The sequence below is a fragment of the Schistocerca gregaria genome, chromosome 2, assembly GCF_023897955.1.
Source record: "Schistocerca gregaria isolate iqSchGreg1 chromosome 2, iqSchGreg1.2, whole genome shotgun sequence".
NCBI lineage: Eukaryota > Metazoa > Arthropoda > Insecta > Orthoptera > Acrididae > Schistocerca > Schistocerca gregaria.
This window is the reverse complement of record NC_064921.1, coordinates 567,107,340-567,120,247: the sequence shown is the minus strand read 5'-3', so window position 1 is coordinate 567,120,247 and position 12,908 is coordinate 567,107,340. Positions and strand designations below refer to the sequence as shown.

The 12,908-nt window shown below is 42.0% G+C and overlaps 1 protein-coding gene across 1 annotated transcript in view; it reads right to left on the bottom strand.

The window, feature by feature from the left end:
* Nucleotides 1–2,054, bottom strand: part of LOC126332649 (alpha-amylase-like) — a 40,261-nt gene extending 38,207 nt beyond the window's left edge. The window contains exon 1 of the mRNA XM_049996625.1: nucleotides 1,793–2,054. Coding sequence (XP_049852582.1) covers nucleotides 1,793–1,966 — 174 coding nt within the window. The 5' untranslated portion in view covers nucleotides 1,967–2,054. The remainder of the gene's footprint in view (nucleotides 1–1,792) is intronic.
* Between the last annotated feature and the right edge of the window lie 10,854 nt (nucleotides 2,055–12,908).

The window sequence follows — 12,908 nt, the reverse complement described above, 5'->3', positions numbered from 1 at the left end:
AGGAAACATCCCCCAGGCTGTGGCTAAGCCATATCTCCTCAATATCTTTTCTTTCAGGAGTGCTAGTTCTGCAAGGTTTACAGGAGAGCTTCTGTAAGGTTTGGAAATTAGGAGAAGAGGTATTGGCAGAAGTAAAGCTGTGAGGACGGGGCGTGGGTCGTGCTTGGGTAGCTCAGATGGTAGAGCACTTGCCCGCGAAATATGAAGGTCCCGAGTTCGAGTTTCGGTCCGGCACACAGTTTTAATCTGCTAGGAAGTTTGATATCAGTGCACTCTACGCTGCAGAGTGAAAATCTCAACGTACTCAACAGTACTATCAGCAGACCAGCAGGAACAAATAGGGTGCATAGTGATTTAATGGGGTAAAATGGTCGGCAGCTGCTTATAATCCACACATTTCTATCTCTATTGCTCCATCGTGGACAGAGGATATCGGCTGTTTAAGTACTTGTGAATCTCAATGAAATTCGCCAACAGCCGTGCAATTTAAGATGTTATTTTATTTTATTTGGAAATCTACCACTTTCAGCATTTTACTATGCTATCTTCAGGCCCCATATGCATCTCTAGCAATAAACGAAAATATCATATAGAGCTGTATATCTCCGGATGTCGTTAATTCACTCGTAACGCTAGCGCCCTCTTCGATAATTTGATAGCAAGTCGTCGAATGAAGCACTAATGTAAGGATTGAATTCACGATATCCAGGGATTTATGGCTCTATATGACATTTTGATTTATTTGGAGATATGTGTATGGGGCCTGGTTCAAATGGTTCAAATGGCTCTGAGCACAATGGGACTTAAATTCTGAGATCATCAGTCCCCTAGAACTTAGAACTACTTAAACCTAACTAACCTAAGAACATCACACATATCCATGCCGGAGGCAGGATTCGAACCTGCGACCGTGGCGGTCACGCGGTTCCAGACTGTAGCACCTAGAACCACTCGGCCACCCCGTCCGGCTATGGGGTGTGAAGACAGCATAGGAAATGCTAAATGTGGTAGCCTTCAAAATAAAATAAAGCTACACGGCTGTGAATTTCATTGACAGTGACAAGTGCACATTTATGTAGTCAGTGCTAAGCAATGCTCGAGATGGCGGAAACAGCGACGCCGCTTCACGGCGGACCACAGTGATCCGGAGTCATGACTCAGACTTTCGATGAAAGGTTTTGCGCCTGGGAAATGGCCGGAGAACGTTACCTGCCAGCGTATGTAGTGCCGACAACCAGGTCAGTGGTGTTACAGCATGGGAGTGAATTTCGTGGTTAGTATTTGGTCTCCTTACTGCTCTTAAGAAAACGCTAAATATGGAAGAATATGAATATGTTTTACAGCATAGTCTACTATGTACTGTAGAGGAACATCTGCAGAATATGAGTGTTTACATCAGCATGACACTGCAGCCTTTTATAAAGCAGCAAATTTTATGGAAATGGTTTGCGGACAGTTACAGCCCCTAAGTGGAGTGATTTGCTCAGAGTCCGAACTGACCGAAGGATCGCTTTTTAGGTGAATATGAACGTCCAAAATTATTACCATCTCTAATGTCCAATAACATATGTTCGGAAGGATTTGGTCAAATAGTATAGATTTCTGTTTTATGGACAATGGGACTGTACACCAACAAATTCGTCACGTCGACAGTAGCCAAACTTTACTTCAGGGCAATTGATGTTTGCATCTGGGATCCAAAAGGAGTCTGCTTTAACACCCGATGCCAAGCTGACATTAGGCTATTAGGTAACCGCAGTGCTGAGTTGATTGAATGGTTATTTTAGCTGACCTGTACGCCGCCGTAGCCCTTGGGCGCCAGGAATCGCTCGCACTCGGCAGCAATGTCCGACCACTTCCACTCGAACAGGTGGACCATGGCGCTGCGGCCGTCCACCACGTTGGGATCCCACTGGGCGCTGGCGACACCCAGCAGGGCGGCCAGAAGGCACAGCGTGGCTCGCATTGTCGGCAGTTTGTCGGGAGCAGTGCGATGCCTCACTGAGCGTGGCTCCTTTTATACAAGTACAAATTAGCGAACATAAAAGCGCATTAAACTGATAAAGTACTCGGTGGAGGGGCGATAATAGTCTTGTAGTGTCTACCGTATCGAGAAAATCCAGGAAAAGTGTTTTCAGAGATTATAAATACATTACGATAGCTTCGGTTATGTTTGTACAAAGCCTGCTCTCGCGTGAAGATCTGAAGATTACGTGACATGTTGACAGGCAGATGAATTGGCTTAGGCACGAACATCGGTCGCATCCATTACTCTGTATGATTGAAGCTGCGCCCTTCGAGATAACTTCAAATTTATGACTGTAATACCTCCTGATTACGTAATAATGGAATACTCTGAATAATTTTGCGCCTAGATGTAAGCTCTGGCCGGTTCTTTCTATGCACATGGTGTGAATTTCGATGCAAAGGACAGCACCTTTGAAGTATCATGTACCTATGAAGGGGCTGATTTGTTTCATCAGTCCTCTGACAAGCCGCCGTGAATTCCTCTCCTACACCAACCTTTCCAGCTCAGAATAGCACTTGGACACAACGACTTTCATTATTTGTTGAATATATTCCAATCTTTGAATTCCCCTGTAGTTTTTACCCTCTACAGCACCCTAAAATACGGTGAAAATTATTTCCTGGTGTATTAATACATGTACTATCACTCCTTCAATTATTCTTGTTAATGGTTTTCACGAGATTCTCATACAGAGATCGTAGAAAAAGCGATCTACATTTTACTTGGGAAAAAAATTCAATAGCTAAGTTAGCAAAGTCAGTCTTTCAACTGTTATAAGTGTCACCTTCTGGTCTGTAACATAATGCATACACATGGAATATATTTCCTATCATGATTTATGTAAAAAATATTTGAGAAAATACTTTTCTTTTGACATTACAAACACAGGACTCGAAACTGCACACTTACATACCTTCAAAACTTTTTTTGTTTTCAAACGTGTTCCACTGTTAGCCAGTGCCTCATGCTATGTTGTCATTATGATGAATAATATTACACACAGGTTTGTCGACAGTCAAACCATTTACAGCTAAAACGCACTTTGGGCACATAGGCATGTTCGATTACGTAGCACTCACAGAGGTTTGTTACTTCTTAGAACACACTATATATAGTAGAATGCTGATTTGTACATCTGTTTATGTTTACGTGGCATGTTAGGCACATCTTGCAGTACACGGTGCAACTGAATGACAGCGAGGCAAATATAAAGCATGTAGATAGTTACAGCCACTTGAGGTCTTGTAAAATCAGGGCGTAAAGTATTCTCTTTTTACGTTTAAAATTACAAACGTCTGTGAATAATCTTTCAACATCGTAACGATTACAAAACTGTGCTGTTTTACGTACACGTAACATTTTTTACATTTTTACAAAATCTTTTAATACTGAATATGTGAACAAATCGTGTACAGAAAACAGCACAGTTTTTTAATGGTTACTGTGTTGTAGATTATTCACTGTATGAGTGCTGCGTATATGAACATGCCCATGTGCACAACCTGCTTTTTGACTGTAAGTGGTTTTATTGTAGGCAAACCAGTGTATAATGTAAGTATTTTGTCCACTATAATGAAAAGAAGTGCTAACACGTTTTATAAGAAATATTGTTTTGTTGATATGTAAAGGCAGTTTTCAGTTTCTTATTTACAATGTCAAACAAAACAAATCTGAAATATTTTTTCATAAATCATGACAGGAGACGTTTTCCATATACATACATTCTGTTAGAGACCAGAATATGATAGTTACAACCGTCGAAATACGTTCTCAATGACAAAGATAAACGTATACGATATTGGCTATTGAAAGATTTTTCCATGACTTCATTCTATTTTAAACTTTCTTTAACTCTTTCTCACTTTCGCTGAGGACAGAAATGTCATTAGCGAATCTCATCATTCATAGCCAGGCACGCTGAATTTCGTCAGTTTTTCCTCGCTGCATAGGTGGAATGGTATAAAGGCGAAAGGCTAGATTCATGTCTTACTCGTTTTCGCATCCAAACGCTTCGTTCTCGGTCTTCTATACTTACTGTACATACGGAACATTACCTGTCGTTCCCTCTAACGTAAACTTATTTTCCTGAGAATTTCAAACATTTGAACCATTTTACATTGCCAAACAATTTTGTAGGTCGACAAATCCTATGAACATGTCTCGGATTTTCTAACACGTAACTTCCACTGTCACTATCCACGTCATAACTACCTCTCTGGTACATTTCTTTTTGCTACAGCCAAACTGATCGTCATCTAATAGATCCTCAATTTTTTCTTCTGTTTTTCTGCATATTATTTTTGTCAGTAACTTAGAAACATGAGTTGTTAGGAAGATTCTGCCGCAGTCCTAACTGTTATCGTCCCCAGCTCTCTTCGGGATTGTGTGGATGATATTTTTCCTTGTACAAACTAATTCGAATAATCGTTTGGTTACCTCTTCCATCAATTATTTTATATGTTACCAAGAAATGTCGTTGACGCTTTTCGTGTTATTTGATCGTAGATCTTCAAAAGTTCTTTTACACTCTACATCTATTGCTTCAGCTGTGAATTCAATATTGAGCCACATTTCTGCTTCCACTAAACTGCCTCGTAAAGCCTTCAAAGTTATCTTTCCAAATATTCGCTTGCTGCTCTGCATTTGTCTGTGAAATGTCTCTGTTACTTTTAGTATTGATGACAATGTCACAAGAGTTTAGTTCGATTTTTCTGTATCCGGAATCCGCCCTTCGTCTACCATTTATTTTCCGATGTCTATTTCTCGTAGGCATTTCGTCTTGATTTACATGTAGTTTCCTTTCATTGCATTCCCAAGCGAGTTATATTGCTGGGTTCTTGTTTTTTCCTAAACATTTTTAGACTCCCTTCTCATCGATGAGTTGAAGTTTTTCTTTTGTTACTCAAGATTTCTTTGCCATTGCCCACCTTATACCTACATTTGATTGTCTAACTTGGGTGATTAGCCTTCAGCTGAACTGCCCCATGTGATATTCTTTATATCTGTACCGACTGTTTTACAGAACTACAAATGTTCTTCACCATTCCTCAGTACTTCATCCATATTTATTCTTACATAATGTTCTCTTAAGCTTCAGTCTACTCTTCATCATCTTTAGATTGTGATGCAAGTCTATAGCTGCTCGTGAGGTATTCTAACTGCAATGGTAATATTCCTTACCCTTCACGCTGCTGTGATGACGGGTTACATGGTGAATGGTGTCGCTCTGTGCACCGCCTCTGCATGACTTGGGCACCAAAGTGGACCTAATTTTTTCTTTTTGCAGAATGTGTGGATAGTACTAGGTCGTGGAAACTTATCATTAGATAGTCTCGAAAATGTTAGGGCATTTGACACAGAAAAGTTCCGTGTCACACAGAATAAACAAGTATATACATGTCAAAAAGAGCAGAGATACAGACGAACTCACAAGACAGGAGGTATTGCGGGATAGATCACACACAAAAATACACTACGTCCCTCTCAGTTCACCGCAACCCAAGAGCCGGATGATGAGCCACTGGCCTCGAATTCGATAGGAAAGGAGTTTCTAATTCCCTTCAGACAAAAGAGATTCAAAAATTTCCGGGGATTCCATAAACCAGCCCAGGTAAACGCCTGGAAGGTTCCTTCAGGAAGTTATCAGCGGCTCTCTGTGTCGTACTTACGATTTTACACAGTCTCTAATTTCAGCAGGTTAAAATCACTCTTCTCCACTGAGATCCGCTAGCACTGAGACTGTGACCGATTCAACATCTATAACAAGTGTAAAAACGTTTTGAGGACGCTTTTGAAGTACTTGTATGGATTTCGAACAGAGTACGACGGGTTTCGTAGTATCCTCTCCAACGCACTTGGTTCCTCCACACGCGAACTGTTTGAACCCGCCACTCTGACTGACTCTTAGATAGTTTGAAACTAGTATCTGTACAGATATCATTGGTGATACTGCAGCTCTCGAAGAATGAAATTTTAATGGAATCTAGATCTTTAGCTGCTTACATGCTTTGATATTCGCAGTAGCGTTTGTGTCCTCGGGGGCTCAGTCGAATAGAGCTTCTGCACTGTAAGCAGGGTGTCTCTGTTTCGAGTCCCGATCGCGGCACACATTTCCCAACGGTCCCCTTTGATATTTATCAACGCCTGTTGTAAGTAGGCTGTTTAGGTCTTTATGTTGGTAACGCCACGTAGCGCCCTGTATGAAAATCACTGGCTGTGCTGTGTGCAGTCTGTGGCTGGTTTGCATTGTTGGAATATTCGCTATTGTAGTGTTGGGCAGCTGGATGTGAACAGCGCCTCAGCTCGTAGCATTGCACAGTTGGAGGTGAGCCGGCAACAGTGATGGATGTGGGAAGAGAGATGGCAGAGTTTTGAGAGCGGACGATCTTGACGTGTGTACATCAGAAAGAGTAAATTTGTAATACTGGATATCATGAACTGATATATATGATGACTTTTGAACATTATTAAGGTAAATACATTGTTAGTTCTCTACCAAATCTTTCATTTGCTAACTATGCCTATCAGTAGTTAGTGCCTTCAGTAGTTACAATCTTTTATTTAGTTGACAGTATTGGCGCTCGCTGTATTGCAATAGTTCGAGTAATGCAGATTTTTGGGAGGTGACTGATTCATGAAAGGTATAGGTTGTTGTTAGTCAGGGCCATTCTTTTGTAGGGATTATTGAAAGTCAGATTGCGTTGCGCTAAAAATATTTTGTGTCAGTTTAGTGTTGATCAGAATAAGTAAAGAGAGAAATGTCTGAGTACGTTCAGTTCTGCTCATCTGTTTGAAAATGAAATAACGTAAGAGGTTTATCAGCACAGTAATTCATAAATTTTTCTAAAGGGTCGTTACAGTGTAAGCACCTAAAGGTCTAGATTTCATTATAATTTCATTCTTAGACAGTTTCTCCTAGAGTTCCTATTTGAATGAAGTATGAACCAGAATTTTCTAATTGTGTGCAATGTTTACAGTAGGCTTTGCGTTTAAGCTCTACTTGATATCTCATTATTCTATTTCGATTTGTTTACGACACTGCGGGCAATATTTGCGGCAACTACAGAAGCAGTCATAAAGGACATAACAATCTGGCTAGTTAATAGGTGAAACAGAAAATTCTGAGTATTTCTAATCCCACATTTTATTCGGCCAAATACAGACGGTGTATGTATTTCGAACAGAGTACCACGGGTTTCGTAGTATCCTCTCCAACCATCCTTTCATCCAGTTATATGTTTTCCATGTTTGCGGTAAGTAACACTGGATGAATTGTTGGACGGTGCTTTTGGAAATATCAAATTTTTTTTTCCTCGCCTCTTCTCGGTTGACGGCAAATTAAACCCTAAAATTCCTTCCCTTGTTCCATCAAAAGTGACGTCTAAACTGTGAAGTATGAAGGTGATTAGAAAGACTTGTTGACCCGCATTTTTATCTTTGTCAAGTCTGAGCGGTGGTGGCTCTCTGCATATCGACTTTTGCCGCCTGTTTCGATCTCTGATCGTCGGCTCCGACTCGAGAGCAAGGTGCCGCGTTCTGGCGTAGAGAAAAGGGTTACTGTAGAGAGGTGAGGGCAGTACGAGCGAAGTGGTCGCCTATTTGGCCGGCGTCAGCAGTACTTGCAATGTCTTGTGGAGCCTAGGTGCTTCGTGGCCGTTAACGGCTGTAGCTGTTGTGGACCTGGTTCGCTTATCTGCCAATTGGAGAATTTATGCTGTCAGACGTGTACTTTTCGAAACGTTTTAAGTTAGCTTCCGTGTGTTGTTGTTTTATTTGAAAATGTTTTCTTATCTTGACCCTGAAGTTGCTGTAAGTGCGGTTTACTGCTTCCTCTTGAATTCTGAAATCGTGTTCAAGATTTATAGCGAGGCTAGGTGCTATGATCTTTTAAGTTAAGAGTGTGCCGAATAGTACAAGTTATGCGAACCCTGATTTGTTTCACTGACGTCTTTTGGAATAGCTGTTGTTTTACCCCCTCTCAGAATCGTATTTAGTCAGGTGCTGGCAACTCTGAGTGTTGCCGAACGGAGGTCGTACTCAATAGCTTTGTTATTCCACTAGATATTTTCTGGAGAGTTTTTGGTGTTGCCTCTCCACCGGATAAGCAATAACCGTAAGACAGACTTATAATTGTATATTTGATAAACTATTTTTGTGGAAATTTTAATATGGTTTTGTCCGAAGATTTTAGTTTCTTGTTCGTCTTCGGGTTGTATATCGAGATTGATATACTTTCTTTACTGTTATTATATTTTCCTAACAGAAACGAGGATCGTCTGTTAATACTTCGCTAAAAATATTTGTGCGTATAAAGAGATTCATCCGTGTACAGGGCTCTCTTGTCCCCACTAATAGCGATCCTCACTTACTGTTTAAAATTATTTTATTAAGCAGGGTTGTGATCCCCTAATTTTGCTGGATCTAGCCCTTCCCTTTTGTTATCATCATCTTGTTCTTTCTTGGCCCTAATTTTTTTATTAATATGGTGCAGCCCCTTGGGGCCTGTTACCTATTGTAAATGAAGTTTGGGAATTGTCGTTACTCGTTCGACCATTTGTTAACAGCTAAAATTGTTATTGATTGGCACCTGTGGTCTAGGAGTAGCACCTCTTGACTAGTAACAAAACACTCTCGGTCCGGGGTTTGAATCTCCCACCGCCTAAATTTTTAATAAAAACCATAAGCACTGGCGGCCGAAAACTGCTGGCGTAAGAAGCCATCCCCGTTCTGCCAGTGGCACTGTCAAAGAAGGCGATGAATCGACAGAGTTTCCGGGCTACTGTGTCAATTGGTGTGGGAAGCTGCCCCCAACAGGAGGAAGAATCAGCAATGATCAACGGCATGCGGATACAGAAGGCAATGGAAACCAATCCATTAAAGACACATAGCGTATTCACAGGACATGTGGACTGTGAATGGAAGAAGTGTCACGATGGTCGCCCCATTGGCAAATGATTATGGTTTAGTCCCCCATTCAGATGTCCAGGAGCGGCTGCCAAATGGGAAGTGACCATGAGAGAAAAGATTGGAGAACTGACGAAAGGGGTGACGTTCTACGACTCGGGGCGCGGCTTGTCAGAAGTTTGTACGTGGTAGTAAAGGTAGAAAATCTGAAAAGCGAAATGCACTATCTCAGCCTACATATAGTCAGGCTCAGTGAAGATAACCATTAAAGGTTAGGCAAGAGTAGCGTAACAACAGCAAAAAAGGACATAACAGGAATAGGATATTTTATGAACAGGAAAGTAGGACAGAGAGTGAGTCAGTGTGAACGGTTCAGTGATAGTGTTTTTCTCATCAGGACTGACAGCAAATCAACCCAATCAATAACAGATCAGGCTTACACGCCGAAGTCGCCAGCAGAGGATGATGAGATGGAGAAAGTATAGCAGGACATTGAACTGGTGATTCAGTACGAAAAGCGATGAAAATCTAATATCCATGGGGGGGGGGGGGGGGGGGAAATGAAATGAGACTCTAGGAGAAACAGCAGACGAAAGGGTTACGGAAGAATAAGGGCTTGGCATAGGAAAGAGAGGAAAAAGACTAATTGAGTTCTACAAGAAGCATCAATTAGCAATAGCGAATATGCTGTTCATGAATCACAAGAGCAGAAGGAATACTTTGAAAAGGCCTTACGTACGGCAAGATGTCAGATTACATCATTGTCAGGCACAGATTCCGAAATCTGATACTGAATTACGAGGTTTATTCAGGAGCAGATATAAACTGAGATCACAATTTAGTAAAGATGAACTATAGACTGAAGTTTAAAAATCAACGCATAAGGAAGTAGGAAGCGGAAATACTAAGGAATGGAGCTATAGACTATATGATACTGGATAGCCCAGTAGGGTCCATTTGAAGAGGAATTGACATTTCTAAAAAGGGAAATCACAGAAGTTGGAAAGTAAACAGTAGGTACAGGGAAGGGAACTGTGAAAAAACCGGGGATAACAGAAGAAATTCTTCAGATCATCGACGAAACGAAATTATGAAGAAATCGGAACGAAATGACTTTCTGAAACTCAAAATAAATAATTCTTTCGTGACATTAAAAGCGGGGCGGTAACATTAACAGTGCAATGGGAGAGTCACTGTTACACTACTGACCATTAAATTTGCTACATCAAAAAGAAATGCAGATGATAAACGGTTATTCATTGGACAATTATATTATACAAGAACTAACATGTGATTACATTTTCACGCAATTTGGATGCATAGAAACCTGATACATCAGTACCCAGAACAACCACCTCTGGCCGTAATAACGGCCTTGATACGCCTGGGCATTGAATCAATGGCGTGTACAGGTACAGCTGCCCATGCAGCTTCAACGCGATACCACAGTTCATCAAGAGTAGTGACCGTCGTACTGTGACGAGCCAGTTGCTCGACCATCATGGGCCAGACGTTTTCAATTGGTGACAGATCAAGAGAATGTCCTGGCCAGGGCAGAAGTAGAACATATTCTGTATCCAGAAAGGCCCGTACAGGACCTGCAACATGCGGTCGTGCATTATCCTGCTGAAATGTAGGGTTTCGCAGGGATCGAATGAAGGGAAGAGCCACGGGTCGTAACACATCTGAAATGTAATGTCCACTGTTCAAAGAGCCGTCAATGCTAACAAGGTGACCGAGATGTGTAACCAATGGCACCCCATACCATCGCGCCGGGTGATATCCCAGTATGGCGATGACGAATACACGCTTCCACTGTGCGTTCACCGTGATGTGGCCAAACACGAATGCGACCATCATGATGCTGTAAACAGAGCCTGGATTCATCCGAAAACATGACGTTTTGCCATTCGTGCACCCAGGTTCGTCGTTGAGTACACCATCGCAGGCGCTCCTGTGTGTGATGCAGCGTCAAGGGTAACGGCAGCCATGGTCTCCGAGCTGATAGTCCATGCTGCTGCAAACGTCGTCGAACTGTTCTACATCTACATCTACATCTTCATCCATACTCCGCAAGCCACCTGACGGTGTGTGGCGGAGGGTACCCTGAGTACCTCTATCGGTTCTCCCTTCTATTCCAGTCTCGTATTGTACGTGGAAAGAAGGATTGTCGGTATGCTTCTGTGTGGGCTCTAATCTCTCTGATTTTATCCTCATGGTCTCTTCGCGAGATATACGTAGGAGGGAGCAATATACTGCTTGACTCTTCGGTGAAGGTATGTTCTCGAAACTTTAACAAAAGCCCGTACCGAGCTACTGAGCGTCTCTCCTGCAGAGTCTTCCACTGGAGTTTATCTATCATCTCCGTAACGCTTTCGCAATTACTAAATGATCCTGTAACGAAGCGCGCTGCTCTCCGTTGGATCTTCTCTATCTCTTCTATCAACCCTACCTGGTGCGGATCCCACACTGCTGAGCAGTATTCAAGCATTGGGCGAACAAGCATACTGTAACCTACTTCCTTTGTTGTCGGATTGCATTTCCTTAGGATTCTTCCTATGAATCTCAGTCTGGCATCTGCTTTACCAACGATCAACTTTATATGATCATTCCATTTTAAATCACTCCTAATGAGTATTCCCAGATAATTTATGGAATTAACTGCTTCCAGTTGCTGACCTGCTATTTTGTAGCTAAATGATAAGGGACCTATCTTTCTATGTATTCGCATCACATTACACTTGTCTACATTGAGATTCAATTGCCATTCCGTGCACCATGCGTCAATTCGCTGCAGATCCTCCTGCATTTCAGTACAATTTTCCATTGTTGCAACCTCTCGATACACCACAGCATCATCTGCAAAAAGCCTCAGTGAACTTCCGATGTCATCCACAAGGTCATTTATGTATATTGTGAATAGCAACGGTCCTACGACTCCTCTGCGGCACACCTGAAATCACTCTTACTTCGGAAGACTTCTCTCCATTGAGAATGACATGCTGCGTTCTGTTATCTAGGAACTCCTCAATCCAATCACACAATTTATCTGATAGTCCGTATGCTCTTACTTTGTTCATTAAACGACTGTGGGGAACTGTGTCAAACGCCTTGCGGAAGTCAAGAAACACGGCATCTACCTGTGAACCCGTGTCTAAGCCCCTCTGAGTCTCGTGGACGAATAGCGCGAGCTGGGTTTCACACGACCGTCTTTTTCGAAACCCATGCTGATTCCTACAGAGTAGATTTCTAGTCTCCAGAAAAGACATTATACTCGAACATAATACGTGTTCCAAAATTCTACAACTGATCGACGTTAGAGATATAGGTCTATAGTTCTGCACATCTGTTCGACGTCCCTTCTTGAAAACGGGGATGACCTGTGCCCTTTTCCAATTCTTTGGAGCGCTTCGCTCTTCTAGAGACCTACGGTACACCGCTGCAAGAAGGGGGGCAAGTTCCTTCGCGTACTCTGTGTAAAATCGAACTGGTATTCCATCAGGACCAGCGGCCTTTCCTCTTTTGAGCGATTTTAATTGTTTCTCTATCCCTCTGTCGTCTACTTCAATATCTACCATTTTGTCAACTGTGTGACAATCTAGAGAAGGAAGCACAGTGCAGTCGTCCTCTGTGAAACAGCTTTGGAAGAAGACATTTAGTAATTCGGCCTTTAGTCTGTCATCCTCTGTTTCAGTACCATTTTGGTCACAGAGTGTCTGGACATTTTGTTTTGATCCACCTACCTCTTTGACATAGGACCAAAATTTCTTAGGATTTTCTGGCAAGTCAGTACACAGAACTTTACTTTCGAATTCATTGGAAGCCTCTCGCATAGCCCTCCTCACACTGCATTTCGCTTCGCGTAATTTTTGTTTGTCTGCAAGGCTTTGGCTATGTTTCTGTTTGCTGTGAAGTTCCCTTTGCTTCCGCAGCAGTTTTCTAACTCGGTTGTTGTACCACGGTGGCTCTTTCCCAT